Raw genomic sequence first — 17,913 nt, forward strand, 5'->3', positions numbered from 1 at the left:
CATTTAATGTTAGGGGTAAAAGCAATGTAAATATGTCAACTTTAGACATTTTGGCATGTCTTTTTTAATTAAATAATAAGTCATCTTTTGCATCTTAAAAAGAAAAACAAATTAATTTTGTGGAACCACTTGAGGAAGAGTTGTGATGTCAAATCCCATGAGATTTTTACTTGGTTTATTATGAATGATTAAAGGTTGTTGAATAATGTTTAGGTTTTGTTGCTTTTGAAATTTGACTGGTTAAATTTTTGTCTCAGTTTTGTTGGTTTGTCTTTTTTTCTATTTTGTTTTATTCCTGTATGATGGTGTCTCTGCTACTTGTTTGTTGCCTCCTCAGCTTTTGTTTTGTTTTGATGGTGTTTCACGACAAATATAAACACTACCATGCTGCTTAGAGAATGTCCAAAAATGCGATGTTTCAGTATTTTTCATTTATTTGAACATTGATAACTTTTTCAAAAGTGTACTAAATCGCTCAAATAATAATAATAATAACAAAAATAAGTTACTTTATCTCTACAGAGATTGAGTTCAGCATCGCCTAGGCAACCAGTTGTTTTGTCTTCGCAAGCCTTGACAACTTGAACACATTTTGAGCTCTTTTCACCACCAGACTATGTCACTTCCCTCCTATTGTTCCACTTCATATGATTACCTGCAATAGCTAAACAAAAAAAAAAAATAGATAACACATCGAGAATTGTCTAGTTAGGGAGAAATTATCAATCTAAAGACTTATTAGGCTTAAGATTCAAATGCTGAATTTATTATCAAAGGCCAACCTAAACTATAACTAAACAAGCTAAACTATAACTAAACACACAAATAAATAAAATAAACAACAATAAAATGTACTGAAAAATCGATATTGATAAGGAGTTATCAAACATCTCCCAATACATAGAGGTTTGGAACTAGCAAGTATGCAAAGTATATTCCCCCTATAGCAAAAGAAAATATACTTCTATCAATACTCAAACAAACAGCCGGTTTTGTTGTTTCTACAAAATAACGTAGAAAAGGTTTCTACATTATGTCACTCCTGTTTAAGTATCTGATGGCTTCAAGTAAATGCTCTTTTCTAAGGGGCTTCTCTATATGAAAGTCCATTCCAGTCACCGCCGTTGAACTGTCAATATCTGCAGTTAATGCAATGATAGGCATGCAAACACCGTACGACTTCTCCATCTCTCGTATCCGCCTTGTTGCCTCAAAACCATTCATCACTGGCATCTGTTAAATTCACCATAGAAATTTAAAGTACACATTATATTACATTGAAAAATCAAGCACTTCCTTTGGAAATCACTGTCCTTCATCCTTTTAGTTACCACCAGTGAGGTTGTGAATTATTCAGTGTTGTCAAATTGCAGATGGCAAAAAATAGTGGTTTTTTCAAATTGCACTATGCCACAGTCTTATAGCACCATTATAGCTGTTATTTAACAATATTTTGTACTAAATAGCGTAACACTATCAATTTGTTCAAATTATGATATGCTATAACACTACGGCACTGCTATTTGAGAATACTGTCTGGAATTATTTATTAACAATGATTCAATTGTATACAAGCTAACACGAATAGGAACAGAAACCAAACCATAGTCCATGGCCATTTACCTGGCAATCCATTAAGATGTAATCATAAGGAAGGTTAGGAAGATCTCTTGATAGACCCTCATGAACTAGTCTCACAGCTTCTTCGCCATTCTCACATTGCTCGACAGTTGCACCGAGCGAAACCAGTATACTCGTAGCTAACATCCGTAAAGTTTTAGTATCGTCAACAACCAGAAATTTCTTGCAATGCAAAGGTTTAGAACTGCTTGAGTCTCCAATTTCGTATATTTCTCCTTGATGAACCGGAGATTTTCGAATGCAAGATTTCTGAATTCCCTTCCAAACACTTAGACATGGACTTCCATCAAATGAGAATACTTCTGAATCTGATCTGTCCGACAACCGATGTTTTGATAAACTTGACCTGTCATGAGTTGTTTCTCTCTTAATGTTTTGCTGCCAAACATTACCATACTCAGGAAGAAGCATTATGACTTGGAATAAGCGACTGCCATGAAACGGTTTCGATATGACAATGTCATTTTGATCAATTGCTTTGGAATCGATACGATGAATATGTGGATTATCCAACCAAACAACATTACAACGGTTGTGAAGGCCCTTCTTGAAGGTTGACACAATTTCACAAAGTTGAGGAAATGATGGTCCTGCATTTGTATCAATGACAATCAAGATGAAACCTGGTACAGCTCCAGTATTTGTCTTCTTGAACACTGAAGATATATACTCAGTTCCATCCATAGCACTCAAAGGAACACCTCTGGCTCTTGCAAATGAATTATGAGATGCAGAATAAGAACTCAAATTGGAAGACTCAGGAGAACTCGGGCCACCAGAACGGCGGCCTTTCTGTTTGATCTCCTCTAGAGTATCAAAAAGATCTTCTTGGCTATTCACAACCTTAACTTTAATCCCTAAACTCTTCATGAACCTATGACAAGTCCTCCGACGCTCCTCATTTCTGATGAAAAGAACAACACGGGAAGCCTCGAGCCTAGGACTAGAGCTGCAAATGTTTAACATGGGACTCATGGAACAAATGCTTGAACCAGAAGTAATAGGATGAAAGGTTCTCCCTTGAGCTTGATTCCTGTTACTTGGTCCACACTCAAGAGCTTCCCTTGTGCTAAAATCTGTCACTGTTTCACCTTCACATATACTTAGGAGCACATTGAATCTGAAACATGTTCCTTTTTCACCAATGTTCTTGTTCACAATTCCAATATCTCCATGCATCAAACGTACCTACATATAAAGAAAAGTTGTAGCTCACTCGAACTAATAATTCACAATTAGGTTTAAATATGCATTTGGCCACTGCAAACATTATGTTTTTTGCTTTTAGTCCTTGTAAAAATATTTTTTTTGTTTTTTTGTCCTTGAAAATATACCATATTTTGATTTTGGTCTTTGTTATTTTGTGTTAGTCCCTGCAAAATTGGTTTATATTGGAATTGGTCCATATAATACATATAATAGTATTTAATTTAATACTTTTGTAGCTCCTATTGTGAGGACCAAAATAAAATATTCTACATGTTACAGGGACAAATTCTAATATAAACAAATTTTGGAATGAATAAAACAAAACAATAAGGACCAAAAACAAAATGTTGTTTATTTGCATAGACGAAAAACAACATCTAGTTTTTACAAGGACTAAAAGCAAAAAAGGGTATATATGCAGGAATAAATACATATTCAAACCTTCAAATTTATTTAGTAATAACCAATAAGTGATACCTACCAATGACTGCACAATTCCAAGTCCCAAGCCAGTTCCTTCTTGGACAGGATCAGTTTCTTTGACTTGAACATAATTCTCAAACACAGACTTGTAATTCTCTTTGGGAATACCTTTTCCTGTATCATCCACTTCAAAAACAAAATCCATAGAATGCAGTTCCTGTTTGACCGAGTTCATGGTTTTTTCTAGGTCCTCCTCTGGTTCATTTTTCTTAGAAAATAAGCATGACAAATGTTTCGTGATACTATGTTGGTTAGTCTTGATTATAGAGTTACTTAATGTCGGCTTCTGAGCCCAAACCCGAACCGTTATGTGACCTTCTTTTGTAAATTTGACAGCATTGCTCAACAAATTACACAAAACTTGTTTAAGTCTTTGCTTGTCACCTTTCACCTGCGAATATTTTATGATAGAACCGTTACAAGGGTCCAGTATAAGATCTACACCTTTCTCCATAGACACAAGATGATATATATCAACCACTTCTTCTAGCAGATGGGATAGATCAAATTCTTCTTCATTGAGTAGCATTTTTCCTACCTCAATTTTGCTTGTGTCAAGAATAGAGTTCAATAGTCCTAAGCAAAATTGTATACAAAGAAAACAAATTAGTGATGCCACGAGAATTGCATTGAATTGAACATATGTCATGAATTAATAATAATAATAATAATAATAATAATAATAATAATAATAATGATAATAATAATAATAATAATAATAATAATAATAATAATAATAATATTAATAATATAATGTCAAAATTTGGGCAGCTCCAAATGAACCAATAATGTTACCTAGAAAGTCTTGTGTACAATCCTCCATTTGGATTAAATTGGATGACAATTCCGAACCAGGGACAACTAACTTAGAGGAAAGTTTGATGAGAGCAATAATGCCTGCGAGCGAAGCGCGAACGTCGTGGCTGGCACTAGCAACAGCAAGGCTCTTGTTCATATTTTTTTTCTCAGCTTGGTGTGTAGCCTCCTTTTGTTTGATGAGTGAAGCACACAAATGCATTTCTCTCCTTATGGCTCTAGAATCTATAAATAGAAAAGCAAAGACAGCAACAAGTATCATTACCATCATTACATTCAACAGAGCCAATCCCTTTTTCTTATAACTTACATCAAATCCATTTCTTGGGACAGCCAAAACATACACCTGAAATATAATCAAATTAGTCTTAATAAAAACTATCCAATACCAATGATAAATTAAAATGGCTCAAAAAGTGATTAATAATAATAATAATAATGATAATAATAATAATAATAATAATAATAATAATAATAATAATAATAATAATAATAATAATAATAATAATATTAATAATATAATGTCAAAATTTGGGCAGCTCCAAATGAACCAATAATGTTACCTAGAAAGTCTTGTGTACAATCCTCCATTTGGATTAAATTGGATGACAATTCCGAACCAGGGACAACTAACTTAGAGGAAAGTTTGATGAGAGCAATAATGCCTGCGAGCGAAGCGCGAACGTCGTGGCTGGCACTAGCAACAGCAAGGCTCTTGTTCATATTTTTTTTCTCAGCTTGGTGTGTAGCCTCCTTTTGTTTGATGAGTGAAGCACACAAATGCATTTCTCTCCTTATGGCTCTAGAATCTATAAATAGAAAAGCAAAGACAGCAACAAGTATCATTACCATCATTACATTCAACAGAGCCAATCCCTTTTTCTTATAACTTACATCAAATCCATTTCTTGGGACAGCCAAAACATACACCTGAAATATAATCAAATTAGTCTTAATAAAAACTATCCAATACCAATGATAAATTAAAATGGCTCAAAAAGTGATTAATGAAGTTCATTTTTATAGTTACATTCATACATGTTATGTTAGTACAACAATTATTTAAACATACCGATTCGATTCCCATTATATCAATGGGGTAGCATTGGATTAGATATTTAATATCTTGAATATTCAAACTAGTAGCAATAGCTTCATCCTTGCATGAGACAGTGCCCTCATTCTTTATGAAATCTCCATTTGCATTCACTGATTGTAAGTTAACTGAATCATTAGAAATAATCAAATTGATATGTTGAATCCCTTCCACAAGAATTTTTCCATCTTTGGTAGCCAAATACGAGCTTGTGCCTAAACGGTCGACACGAGTAACAAAATCAGTTATTGCTTTTGCTGAAAGTCCTAGAGAGATCACTCCTACTTTTGTGACTCTAGCATAACTGAGGAACAAAATATCACTGCCATTGTTCCATTTGGTTCCTAATGAGACAAATCCATCTGAAAGATTAGCTGCTCTCTTAATCCAACTTGTATTAATAGAGGAGTTTGATATTATGGCTTCTCCAAAAACCTCTCCAGTTTCATTATTCACAGGCTGGATATAGTATAAGGTTTTATTTGAGGCAATTCCATTAGAAGACATAGATGATGAGTTAGAGTACATTGCTAGTGTTTGATTATGATCACTAGAGTATGAGAAAAAGAAACCTTCCATTCCTATGTATGAGATTTGAGTTAAGTGAGGAACAGTCACAAATGCTTGAAATAGTAATGGAGCTATCTGCCAAACAAACAAATGAAAATCATAAAGAAAGTCATTATCATTATATGCATATGTATATATATAGATAGAAAATCATCAAATAGTATAGCGATATAATTTGATTTTGAAGAGAACCTTGGTTTTAATATCAGAGAAAGATATGTTAGTAGAAGAATCAAGGGGTGAATTCAACAATCTAGCTAAATTTGTTGATGATGATTTCATTGGGTGCAAAAGGTCAGCTGAGTACTCAATTTCTGATTGCAAATGGGATACAATATTTTGTGAGTTCAAATTTGCGCGTTTCTCCATATGGGTGACCATGACATACCAGCACGGCGTCAATGCGACAAGAGTTATCAGTGAACCATATGCCTACAACAAATGTTTGTTAAAACACATGCAAGTGTATACATGAAGAAAAAAAATGTAGTTCTACTTGAAAAAAAAAAGTACTCAAATGTATGGATCGACGGTGAGTTTGGTGAAATCATTATGACAAAAAAGTATAGTTTTTGTCAAAATCACAGTGGCACACTATGACTCTATCAAAGTCATTGCCAATCCAATCATGAAGAAAAAGAAGTCCTTGCCGAGTGACTAAGTATTAATGCCAAGAATATTAACAACAAGAAGCAATATATAAAATGGCATGAAGTAATAAATATACTACCAGCAAGGTCACGAAAGACAAAGACTGTAATGCCATTGAAAAGCAGTTTTATTGAGTCTTCTAGATGTGATCAGCCTTCTCTGTTGATGTCTGCATTGAAAACGCCATAAAATCACATACTATTGATTTAAATACTTATGATCATACTAAACAAAAAACTATTTTCATTTGTATTTACAAGATGGATTGCCTTTTAAAATTATATCATATCATAATCAGAATCATAACCTCATACATTGCAGTGCAATTCATGTTATTATAAATTTCAAAACGCAATTTATCTTGTATAATCACAATTCAATTTTGATGAAGGTGTATAGTAGTAGTAGTAGTAAGTAACCTGAAATGATGTGGCTGAAGTTGCATGCAGAGATTCCATTCCATCACCAAAATTAAGAATGAGAGGAGGGGTTTTATAGCACACTTGCGAGATCCCACAAATTTTGATGCCGAATTAATAATGATTGATTGATTCTGAAAGAACCCCTCAAAACACATTTCAATTTTTATCTGCTGAATAATTCCTTTCCTTTTTATTTCTGGAATTTTGAAATGATTCCTTTTAATTTCACAATAGTGTTCCACCTCAATAAAAGCACATTCCAGATTCATGATCCTCTTTCCTCTTTTAAATTTCCCTTTTCTAATTTTTTCTTTCTTTTTTTGGGGTATCTTTTCGCTACTTCTTAACTTTTGGAGCTAAGATAAAGAAAGGATTTTTGGCACTTGGTTTGTTTTGTTGTGTTTGATGTTGCAGAATAAAGATACATACCATACGTGCTCCCATTACCTCTCCATTACTCATGTGAGTGTGACCTCACAATACTCACTTAAATTATCTTTTTTAATTGTAGTTTTACTTCTTTATTTTTTCCTAATTCATAAAATCATATCTTCTATTTTAAAATTAGACAGTTTTTTTTTTGTTTTCGTTTCGATTTTATAACTAAAAAATAACATGATATATTTTAAATAACGTAACATATAATACAATCATGTAAAATTCTTAACGTCTATGAAATTGCAATGAAACCCTCTAAAAATTTAACTTTCAATTTCAGATTTTTTATTTTATTTTTATAATTTAATTAATGATATTTGAATAATTATGATATCTAGATGATTTTATATTATGAAACTAAATGTCACGTAATTTAAAATATGTTAAATCGTCATTTTTTTAGTTCAAAATTCTAAAAGAATAAATAAAATTGTCGACTTTTAAAATAAGGGGACTAATTCTATAAATTTGTAAAAATAGAAAGACAAAAATTGTAAGTCAATTATTTAAGATTAATTATTTTTTTTCTTCTACATCCTTATTTATTTCTTCCGCTATAGTTTGTTTTTATATAAATATATCTTTTTCAGCTCTAATTTATTCTTTTCAAAAGATTTTGCTCAATTTCAGAGAATACGAAATAAAACAATGTCAATTCATTCCAACTTAAAAATATCCAAATAAGTGATTATTTATTTATAAGAGTACTATTTCTAAGTTCTAATAGCACATTATGTCCAACATCCTCATCTTAAAAATATCCAAATAAGTGATTATTTATTTACAAAAGAGTACTATTTCTAAGTTATAACAGCACATTATGTCCAACATCCTCAATTTTTATCTCTTAAACTTCAAATGGGTCACACTATTTTGAAATAGTGTCCCTCATTTCAATTTCAACAATAAAAAAAAAATACTTTCAGAAAAATACGTTGAAGAGTGTAATACTAATATTCCTTTTTTAATTAATTTAATTTATTATTTTTTTTCTTCATAAATAGTATCTTATATGCAGCTCTTGCACTCATTAAACAAAATTCTATACATCCATACCACACAATCAAGCCATGAAAGCAAAACTACAGTTAATTAAAAAAAATTTAAAAAAATTTGTAAGAACTAAGAACTAATTTAACTGACAAATCTTGATATTGTTAGACTGAACATTTTAACTCGGTTTGAACTTAGAACATGTGGAAGTTTCAAGTAGTGTTTACCACTTCGTCTACGTACCTAAAAATAAAGGGCCGAATACGTTGACTATGCATAAATTATTCTTCATTCTTCATCAAGTACAACACACCAACTCCCCAAAAATAAACATTAGAAAAAGAAACAAGTACTAAAATATTCATTCCGACAAAAATTTCCCAATCGCATTGACAAAGGCTTTCAATAGAGCTAAAAGAGGGTTGGGTTCCTTTTTTGCAGAACTCTTGGATCTTCCATCCCATGATTCACTGCAGTGAAAACCATTAGAAATGACAAATTAGCTGTTGAGAAAGAACCAATTAAATTATATTTTACTTCAATAAACTAAATGGCATTTGAGATAAAATCATTAAGATATGCTTACAGATTGATCCTATCTACAGTTGGGTTGCTTCTTCTGTGGGAATTGCCACTAAGTAGACCATCAACTCTATATTTATCAGCTTCATGCAGGCCTTCATCTGAAGGTGTCAATCCCTCGGTAAAAGTTGTGCTGAGTTTCTTGGCTTGAATGTTAGTCTGTCAAAATGCATTTAAATATTACCAGAAAAATTTTCCTCTCATAACTAGAAAAAATGCAGTTATTCACTAATGTTTCTTATAAATTGTTCTTTATTTTATATGATCCATGAGTCTTAATATTTTAAGATGCATATAAATTGAAGCAGTCGCCGAGGATTATGAAAAGAAAATACAACTTGACACCTCCAAATTTAAATATCCAATTTGTGATTGTATAACACAATAAATTAACTAAAAACATATAAACTACTGCCATATTAATAAACACAGACCAAAAAATACAAATAACTGAAGAGTGAAGTGTTATGCTTGTGATGATTTTTTCTAAAAGAAACTATGCATAAAAAGGCTAACCTTAGCTCCTTCTTCGATATGACTCTGGTTATTTGTTTCAAAAGTTATGGCTTTTTGATGAGATGCTCTGACTTGAGGGTCAGTGGAACCTTTAAATTCATGACTTGAATGTTCTTTGTGGGTAGAATGATTTGCAGTTTCTGCCAATGTTTCTCCTGGATTTTTCTCCTTATAATGCTCGGTGTTGGATACTTCCTTTAATTCTTTGTTTCCAAGGGCAATCTCAAATTTTTCATCCTTTTTCAAAGAACTACCAGAGTCCCTCAACTCTCCAATACCTTCTATTCCATTGCTTGTCCCTGCAACAGACCTTAATGGAAATGTTTCTACTATCAAGTCTTTTGTGAGAGCATTTACTTTGGCCAATGGCATTGTGGTAGCTGCCAACTCTTGTTTGATATTCTGTTCGGGTTCCGTAGGCTTACTTACCTGCATCTCGGGTATTGCAGCTCCATTGGATTCCTTGATTGCCACATCTACCTCGCTACCATCTATGTCGTGCTCTTTGTCAACAATCTCGAGCTCCACTCCAGTATAGTGCTCATCAGAAACAACAGCAGCTTCAATTGATTCCTTGTTTGTCACATCTACCTGGCTAGCATCTACGTCGTGCACTTTGACAACAATCTCAAACTCAGATCCACTACACTGCCCATCAGAAAAAACAGCAGCTTCAACGGATTCGTTGTTTGTCCCATCTACCTGGCTACCATTTACGACATGCCTATTATCAACCACCGGATAATCAGCTCCAGTATAACACCCATCAGAAACAACAGTGGCTTCATTGGTTTCCTTGGTAGTCACATCTACATGACCAACATTTATAACATGCCCATTTTCAATCACCTGATGCTCAGCTTCACTATAATGCCTATCAGAAACAGAAAGCAGTTTTCCATTCGTATCAGGAATTTCGTTATGTTCAGGATGATCTTCATTCGAAGATGCACCCAGAAAAGGTTGAGGACCTCTTGCAATTGAACCCAATGGGTTTTGTTCCAAAAATTGCTCAGTGTTAAACTCCTCTAAGTTGAATTTAGCAGGACCCAAGACTCTATTTTCTTGAATTATATCCCGTACAATCTCCCTTACAGTGTAGAAAGAGCCACCAACTTCTTTATGCGTAAGATTAAGAGATGGAAAGTTTCCACTGTTTGACTCTTGGTACCTGAAGTGAAGTAATAACTATATAGTCAATACAAGAAATACATTAAAGTTCAACAGATTATATACAATACAGACTTCTAAAGCTTGACTTAAATCATAATAAAGGAGAAACAGGAACATACTGAAGAGTTCGAGTATTCAACCTTCAAAACAAATAATAACACAATGGGAGAGAGAAGCTGAAGAATTAATTAACAGAAATCATCAAACACAAATACAGAATGTCTAGTCTGTAAATACTAGTTTAGCAAATACGGGTAAAAGAAATCATGTATCAGTTTTATTAGTAACATTGTAATTGAAACAAATTATCAACTTTTCACTCTTCACTGCTACATAAAACTTAGGCTAAAATATAGCATGTATAACATCAAAACAACCAACCATAAAACATGATGACATATTATATAAAAGGTGCAGTCCCCCTTTCCAACAAAACAAGCGAATCTCTCTTCTAGTTCATCAATATCATAATTGGTGGGGAAATTAAAAGCGAATGAATCTCCATGAAATGAGGAACAAAACAAGTACTTACTTTTTAATGAAGGATTCAACCAATGCCTTTCTTTCCTCTTTAGAACGTCGAATCCGAGACTTTCTCCCATCAGAATCATTTTGCTTAGCAAGAGCAAATGTTGGCCTCCATCCACCCTTTATTACAGAATGCATCATTTTGAAAACAAGTATCTATAGAATGAATAATACAAAACCTGCCAAAAACGGTTAATAAAAGAATTAAAAAAAGAGGGTTAGAAGAAGTTGAGGAAAATGGGGGAAAAGGAGAAAGAGATGATAGACTTGCCGGGAAGAGAGAAATGAAATGGGAAGGTTAAACCCCAAAACCAAACCCTCGCAACTCGCCAATAACAATAGTCACATTCAATTTCCACTACTATCCAATAAGTAGTGAAAATTAAATCATTATGATTCTCGATTGTCATTGGTCCATTTCTAGACGCGGGAGACTATTTTTTTTTTCATTTTCATATATTATTAATTAATTAAAATTAGACTATAATGTTTATGCATTGTCTAATATATCAACTAATAAACTTTTTTTAAACAAAATTTGTCATATACTTATCTTTATTTCAATGTATAATTTATACTGACGATTTTTGTCATTATTTCTCTTAAAGTTAATATTATTTTTTAAAATAATAACACAAATTCTCTTTCAATGTACAAGATACATAAAAGGTATTCATAGATTTTCATTTAATATATTTTAAATTTTTTGAGAATAATATAAGAGTAATGTGATGCGTTTAAATTTTTTTAAAGTATGTTGGTTTTTCAATAAATAAATGGTAAAACGACTAAAAGATATTGTTTATGTACTACATTTGTATATTTATTAAAGAATATGGTGGTATCTCTACTTGTCATTTGAAGAAAAAAATTGTTTCAATGGTTGTAATTAAATGAAAATTTCGTAAATTATGAAATTTTTAAAAAGTGTTAGTATTATGTTTATAACTTCATTTAACAACATCTATCGATTAATAAAAGGCAATCATAATTACTAATATTGTAGTAAACACTAGATAGTACTAATCTTGCATGATATTATTGTTAGGATGAACTTTCATAGAGAAACAATTCTCCACTGTTAAAATCGAGTTTTAATAGGTAAAAATTTATGTTTTTAAGAATTAAAAGCGAATAAACTTGTTAGTAATTTCATGATAAATTCATATTGGGGATAGAATTAGAGAGGCATCATCTCGTCTAACATCATATAAAAAAACTATTACATGAATAAATCCGTTCTCATATCAATCAACACTTTCACCAACGATGTTTTTGCTCATCACCCTCCAGCATTGTCGCAACTGCTCCATCAATGTTGTCATTATCAAGCAAAGCTATTCATTGTCATTGGTCTAATGTTTCTAAAAAAGTAACACAAAATCCTACCAAAGCATGTGAATTCCATATCAATTTAGTAGAATTTATGTAAATTTTAATTAATTAAATATAATATTTTTAAAAATGTACTAAAAAGTGTATTGCTAATATTATTCACTCAAAATTCTTCTTTCACTTTCAAGTGAATATGAAACTCAACATTACAACACGGACGATTGACAATAATAATAATACAACAATAATAAAAATGAAAATAATGAAACTACTCGAGCAAAAATCAGCTATTATTCTACTCAAAATTGCCACTAATGTTTACCGAATATACAAAAATGAAAGAATACAAATTTGAGCTAAATCAAATGTAATTTGATGAATGATTTCTATAGACTATTGAGTACACTTTGAAGCGGAAGTACTTGCATCTTCCATGCTGCTTAATTGACCATGAAAAAAAGTCGTGAAACTAGTGAACAGCAGAAGATGTCAAATTCATTTCCTTTGCTCTCTGTCTCAAGCTTTTCTGAGACAGGAGCTTGAGTATATACGTATTCAGTTAACGAAGAAAGAAACAGAAAATACTGTCTCTATGATCTGTACCAATTTGGCAATGTTGTTAGGACTTAGGATCAAAGCTGCTCCAATTCGCTTGTTAATTTTCCCGAAAGAAGCAAAATTGGGTCCAGAAGTGTTTGTTTTTGTAAATTTCATTCAAGTCTAAGCTTTCTTATAGTCCAAGTGATTTCTGCTTGTAACCATATTTCATCCTTTCGTATAATTTCTCTTTGGTTTTTCTTTTTTTATCCATTTTTATTCTGTACCTTTCCTCCCTCTCCCTTTCGTAAATCCCTTGCCAATGCACCTCTCCTGTCATTGGCCACAACCAATTTTCCCTTGGATGGTCACCATCATCAGCAGCTTCAGCCAGATCTTCATCCATACTTTTCAACAATGTAAAGTTGAAATATTGTGCCCACATGAAACCTTTCCGTTGATCAACTACGTGCTGCTCTTCCATAGAACCAGTATCAGGATTTATATACACCATCTTTCGTGCACTATGATAAGCCCAAACATTGATAAGAAGTTCCAACACTCGACAGTAACAGTGTTTTTCCTGTGTCACAAACTAAAGTAAGAAACACAAATAATTTATGAAACCTCAAAAGCAGTGAGCAAGTTGCCTACCTCAATCTCTGAAGAGCCTAACAAGCATACGCTGTGTTTACTGGAATCTCTGTGCAAAGCATCAATGGAATCAACAAACATCCTGCACTCCAGGAAACATTTTGGGTTTTCAGTCTCATTAGCATCAAGGAAGTACTTTTAATTATTAACTGATTGTCATGAAAGCTAACATCAATTCATTAATTACCGAGAGAACATTATGAACTCCAGGAAAGAAGGGGTTGGCATCACCCAACTGTGCAGCGCTGACCAATAACCACCATCTTCAGGCATAGGGGGTAGTGCTTCAGCATGGGGAGGCAATGCATACATCTGGCGGAAGCTATCTTGAAAAACATTCCTGATGCAATAGGAAGCATAATATTAGATGAGTTTGAAGCACCAAGCACGTACTCAAAGACCAACATCCAGAAACATTATTTTGAACTTCCAAATATCATTTAATATTAGAGCAAGTCTCATTTTTTCAATATAAGCAGTCTACTAAACTAAGCTAACTGACTCCAAACATTGTAATATGTAGTAGAATACTAGATGCAACTTTAGAATATTATATATAGCAAGGAAGGCTGCAATGCTTGAAATTCTCAAACAGCTGAAAGATATAGCAATGAACAAAATGAAAGTATATGGTTGCGTTCCACATTATATACCTGCAGTTGCCTCCATTTAAGATATCACACATTGACCAAAAAGTAAGTGCATTGTTGCTTCCTATGACACTTCCATCCAGGTCCAAGCGTCCCCAAAAATATATTACATCTCCTCTAAAACTCTCGTTCATTGTCTCTTCCAAAGCCCTTTCAGCTTCCATTGACAGTGCTACCTGCTTTGGCAAAATGATACAAATCAAGCAACTATTTCAAAGGGGACTATCAATTCTACTTCAAAATTACAAATAGATGCAATAAGGGTAAACATGAAACAAAAAAAAAGAAGACTAAGTTTTCCCAAAACAAAACTTAGTTTGTGCGTCAGTTGATGCATAACTTTAAAAATATAAGATATACTAATTTTCTTAACTAAATTTGAAGGCTGTCCTAACTAAAGAGATTATTTAAATTCTGAAAGCTACTTAGGATGATTTAATATAAACACAAAGACCTATTATAATTCTTGGAGTCAAAAAATCATAAGGAATACCTTCCTACCAGCAGCACGCCATGACTGAAACCCAACCCAAGGCCTCCTGTGAATGCCATCCACCCTATTTGCAATTGCAAACATTCCTCCTATCTCACAGAGAATGTCCCGGTAGTATGTGTCATTCAGAAGAGGCAAACGGCCAACAGCATCCACGTCATCAGAGCTTTGTCTTTGCGATTTTCTAGACTGCCAGAAGTAATATTCTATTATTATTAGGGGGGAGGAAAAAAAAATCCAGCAGATTGACATGTGAGACCAACAAAATCAAACCTTTTTTATTAAATTCAAACAATATGGTTCTTCCTAGGAAAATGGAGCAAAAATTATCCAAAAGAAACTATGTATAAGATAAAATAGCACATTCATGTTTTTCTCTTGCTTTTTAAGGGATAACAGAGGCAATAAATAAAAGAGGAGTACTCTGAATTGGAATTCTTTTGCAGCGGTACTAGAATGACATATTGATCAAAATTCTAGATATACTTGCAATAAATAAATTGGGGGAGGGGGGGGCAAAAGACTACAAGGGAACAAAGTTATGAATTATCTTAACATCAGACAAAGATACTCACAAGGCTTAACCCACGATATAAAGAGCCATGATGCAAAAATGGCCACACCCCAGTACCACTGTATATCTCATAAATGCACACAGGTTGTCCTGTTCTCTCAAGCTCCCCTTCATCCCGCTCATTGGCTTCAAACTTCAGTTTCTCAGATTTCCTGGCATTACGATATATCTCATCCCAAACACCAACATCTTTCTCCATCCTCTCTTCAACCTACAAAAGAAACAAATGGTTACAACAGAAACAAATGGTTTTTGGAACCAGGTATCTGTAAAATAAACTGATAATTAACTCCAAAAGGATGAAATAAATAAAGGGGCAGTGAAAAAGTTAGGTTGGAAAGTAAAAAGTTGAAACAAATTGCAACTATTGCAAGATTACATGGTACCTCTTCCATTTCAAGCATTTCACTTTCATCAGCTATTTCAATTTCTCTCAGAATGTCCCAATCCAATTTGGTTAGTTCGTCTTGCATTGGAACCTCTGTTCCATTCTCAAAGATGTTCGTTGAATAATTAAGACCAGCCAACTCCTGCTCAACAGCATGGACAACAGTAACTCTTCCCTTGGAAAAATCTTCATCTATTTTTTTCATGTCAATATCTATCTGCATCAAACTCCATCCCCATGCTCCCTGTTGAATTTGAGAAACAGGACCAGGCAGTAAAGAATCTGAAGGAAAAGTTAGTACATTCTCCAGAAGTCTTGCATAGCCAGTTATGCACTCCAAAGCAAGCACATTTTTAGCAAACTGTCTTCCAGATGATCCAATAGCTTGAGCAAATTTAGAAAGTCTTCCACTTGAAAGCAAAAGCGAAAAAGCATTCAGCAAAGCTTCAGGATTGTGTTTAGAATAAAAAACCCCATGAACTCCATCCACAATCTGTGAGTTGAGAAAAGCTCAATGAAAATGAAGTAATAGCTATGGTTAAGGAAATCAATGAAAGAAAGAACAAGAACAAACTTACATATTTTCTTAAGACAGGAAAATCAGGTGCAATGACTGGGATTTCAAAAGTCATTGCTCTGATTAATAATGGAGGAAAACCCTGTACATCTTGAGCAGAACCATATAGGACAATATCAGCCATCAGTAGCACACTATTCACATCACCATCCAAGCCATAATGCCTTATAGAACCATGAGGAAGTCCCAAACGTGAAGCAACTTCCTACACCAAAAGATAAAGGATCAGTAAACAATTCAAAGACAACATATTGAAGGCTGAGATAATGTAGCTAAAGACAAGTTGAGTGTAACGAAATAGAGGATGTGATTAGCATAATTTGATGAGACCATATTTAAGATTTCTGTTTCTTTTCCATTTCATTGCCATTTCTCATATGTAACTTTTATTCCTGTCACCTCCCATGTAACGGGAAATTCTTCTTCTACTCAACTATTCATCAATTATTTCTTGAAGATAAGGTTAAAACTTCTTATGAATACATAAATAATAACGGCAGTCTAATGTTATCTTTGATTGCACGAGCACTAAAATAACATATGATGCACAGTACACCTTAAGAAGAAAGACTACCTGTAAAGCATCATCATAACCATCAGTTGAATTGCCACACAAGAAAACAAACTTGAATGACTCAGCTGCATCACTTCTCCTTGCATATTTTGTCAGCAGAGGCCCTATGGAATGCATTGCAACAGCATATTCCCAAGATAGGTCATCATAGAAAATTGAGCTCCCAACAACTAGAACCACCATATCATTTTTACCAAATCCACTAAGTTCTCTGAGCTGATCCTTTGAGTGGGTCTTACGATAGCTCTCTGCAGCCCACACATCTACTGGCGATCCAGGAATCACAAAGAAGTTTCCAGTGTCAAGCTCACTATATAACATCTGATACGTGAAAGAAAAAAATAACTGAGCACTAGCTTCAAAACATTTAAGACAGATCTAATGGAGAACAGATCCTAATATTGTCAATGTCGAAGTCTTTGGGCAAATGTAACTGCATCTTTACCGGATAAGTAAAATCTGGAAAGACAATGACACTGGCTCTGCTAAAAGCACTTCTCCAGTGAGAAACTAGATGCTGCCAACCCATTTGTTCGTAAACTGGAAGACGACTTGAAAGGCTATCTTCTTGAATAATCCATATCAATGGTATTGAACAAAAAGGCTCCTGCATAAGGCTGCACAAATATAAAACTCACTAATCATATAGCATCTAAAACTTAAAAAAAAAATTAAATTATCACAATCAACATTAAAATAAAAAATAAAAACCCAACTCTTAATGAATGCAAAGCGAGCTAACAATTCATTATTTTGCATATATGTAGGACTAAGCAACATCAAAACATTTCTCATAAAAATGATCAGAAACAAACGGAAGTGGGAGGATGAAAACAGGAAACTACAAATCTCCTCATTATCATTCTGCTGGATAGTTGGCCCAAATGTCAGCAATTAGTTAGTCAGAAAGGAACAGATTCAATAAGTTGACAACAATATAAACAGTTAGTTACTTAGTGTTGAATTTACAGAGTTTAGAGGGAACTTTGACTTGAAATTAGACTTCAGGGAAA

General features: G+C 33.3%; 3 protein-coding genes across 3 annotated transcripts in view; all 3 read right to left on the bottom strand.

Moving 5' to 3' along the window:
- Positions 1–401: 401 nt before the first annotated feature.
- LOC101504256 (histidine kinase CKI1-like) lies at positions 402–7,336 on the bottom strand. The gene is made up of 9 exons (XM_073366893.1): positions 6,886–7,336; positions 6,546–6,635; positions 6,008–6,247; positions 5,222–5,890; positions 4,731–5,079; positions 4,129–4,194; positions 3,332–3,909; positions 1,624–2,829; positions 402–1,233 (listed from the first exon to the last, which is right to left on the bottom strand). Exons 2-9 carry the CDS (start codon positions 6,579–6,581, stop codon positions 1,027–1,029), a joined length of 3,351 nt encoding a protein of 1,116 aa, XP_073222994.1. The 5' UTR covers positions 6,582–6,635; positions 6,886–7,336; the 3' UTR covers positions 402–1,026.
- A 1,120-nt stretch (positions 7,337–8,456) lies between these two features.
- On the bottom strand, positions 8,457–11,527 carry LOC101504590 (uncharacterized). Its single transcript, XM_004496095.4, has 5 exons — positions 11,390–11,527; positions 11,123–11,297; positions 9,418–10,588; positions 8,906–9,060; positions 8,457–8,789 (listed from the first exon to the last, which is right to left on the bottom strand). The coding sequence occupies exons 2-5, from the start codon at positions 11,257–11,259 to the stop codon at positions 8,681–8,683; spliced, it is 1,572 nt and encodes a 523-aa protein (XP_004496152.1). The 5' UTR covers positions 11,260–11,297; positions 11,390–11,527; the 3' UTR covers positions 8,457–8,680.
- Positions 11,528–12,722: 1,195 nt separating this feature from the next.
- LOC101505326 (uncharacterized) overlaps positions 12,723–17,913 on the bottom strand; it is an 8,429-nt gene continuing 3,238 nt past the window's right edge. Inside the window, exons 5-14 of the mRNA XM_004496097.4 lie at positions 17,346–17,517; positions 16,901–17,221; positions 16,328–16,531; positions 15,748–16,242; positions 15,363–15,572; positions 14,788–14,976; positions 14,298–14,470; positions 13,832–13,984; positions 13,645–13,726; positions 12,723–13,573 (exon numbers count right to left, since the gene is read on the bottom strand). Of these exons, the coding sequence (XP_004496154.2) occupies positions 13,184–13,573; positions 13,645–13,726; positions 13,832–13,984; positions 14,298–14,470; positions 14,788–14,976; positions 15,363–15,572; positions 15,748–16,242; positions 16,328–16,531; positions 16,901–17,221; positions 17,346–17,517 (2,389 nt within the window). The 3' untranslated portion in view covers positions 12,723–13,183. The remainder of the gene's footprint in view (positions 13,574–13,644; positions 13,727–13,831; positions 13,985–14,297; positions 14,471–14,787; positions 14,977–15,362; positions 15,573–15,747; positions 16,243–16,327; positions 16,532–16,900; positions 17,222–17,345; positions 17,518–17,913) is intronic.

This window comes from Cicer arietinum, chromosome 4 (genome assembly GCF_000331145.2).
Source record: "Cicer arietinum cultivar CDC Frontier isolate Library 1 chromosome 4, Cicar.CDCFrontier_v2.0, whole genome shotgun sequence".
Classification (NCBI taxonomy): domain Eukaryota; kingdom Viridiplantae; phylum Streptophyta; class Magnoliopsida; order Fabales; family Fabaceae; genus Cicer; species Cicer arietinum.

Bases quoted from the DNA above. Each gene is read 5' to 3' on its own strand.
- LOC101504256 (XM_073366893.1), bottom strand. From the start codon at position 6,581: ATGGCATTACAGTCTTTGTCTTTCGTGACCTTGCTG. The intron at 5,891-6,007 runs GTTCTCTTCAAA...TTTGTTTGGCAG, and splicing joins TCTCTGATATTAAAACCAAG to ATAGCTCCATTACTATTTCA. The intron at 5,080-5,221 runs GTATGTTTAAAT...ATTATATTTCAG, and splicing joins ATATAATGGGAATCGAATCG to GTGTATGTTTTGGCTGTCCC.
- LOC101504590 (XM_004496095.4), bottom strand. From the start codon at position 11,259: ATGATGCATTCTGTAATAAAGGGTGGATGGAGGCCAACATTTGCTCTT. The intron at 10,589-11,122 runs GTAAGTACTTGT...ACTTCACTTCAG, and splicing joins GTTGAATCCTTCATTAAAAA to GTACCAAGAGTCAAACAGTG. The intron at 9,061-9,417 runs GTTAGCCTTTTT...GCATTTTGACAG, and splicing joins ATATCGAAGAAGGAGCTAAG to ACTAACATTCAAGCCAAGAA.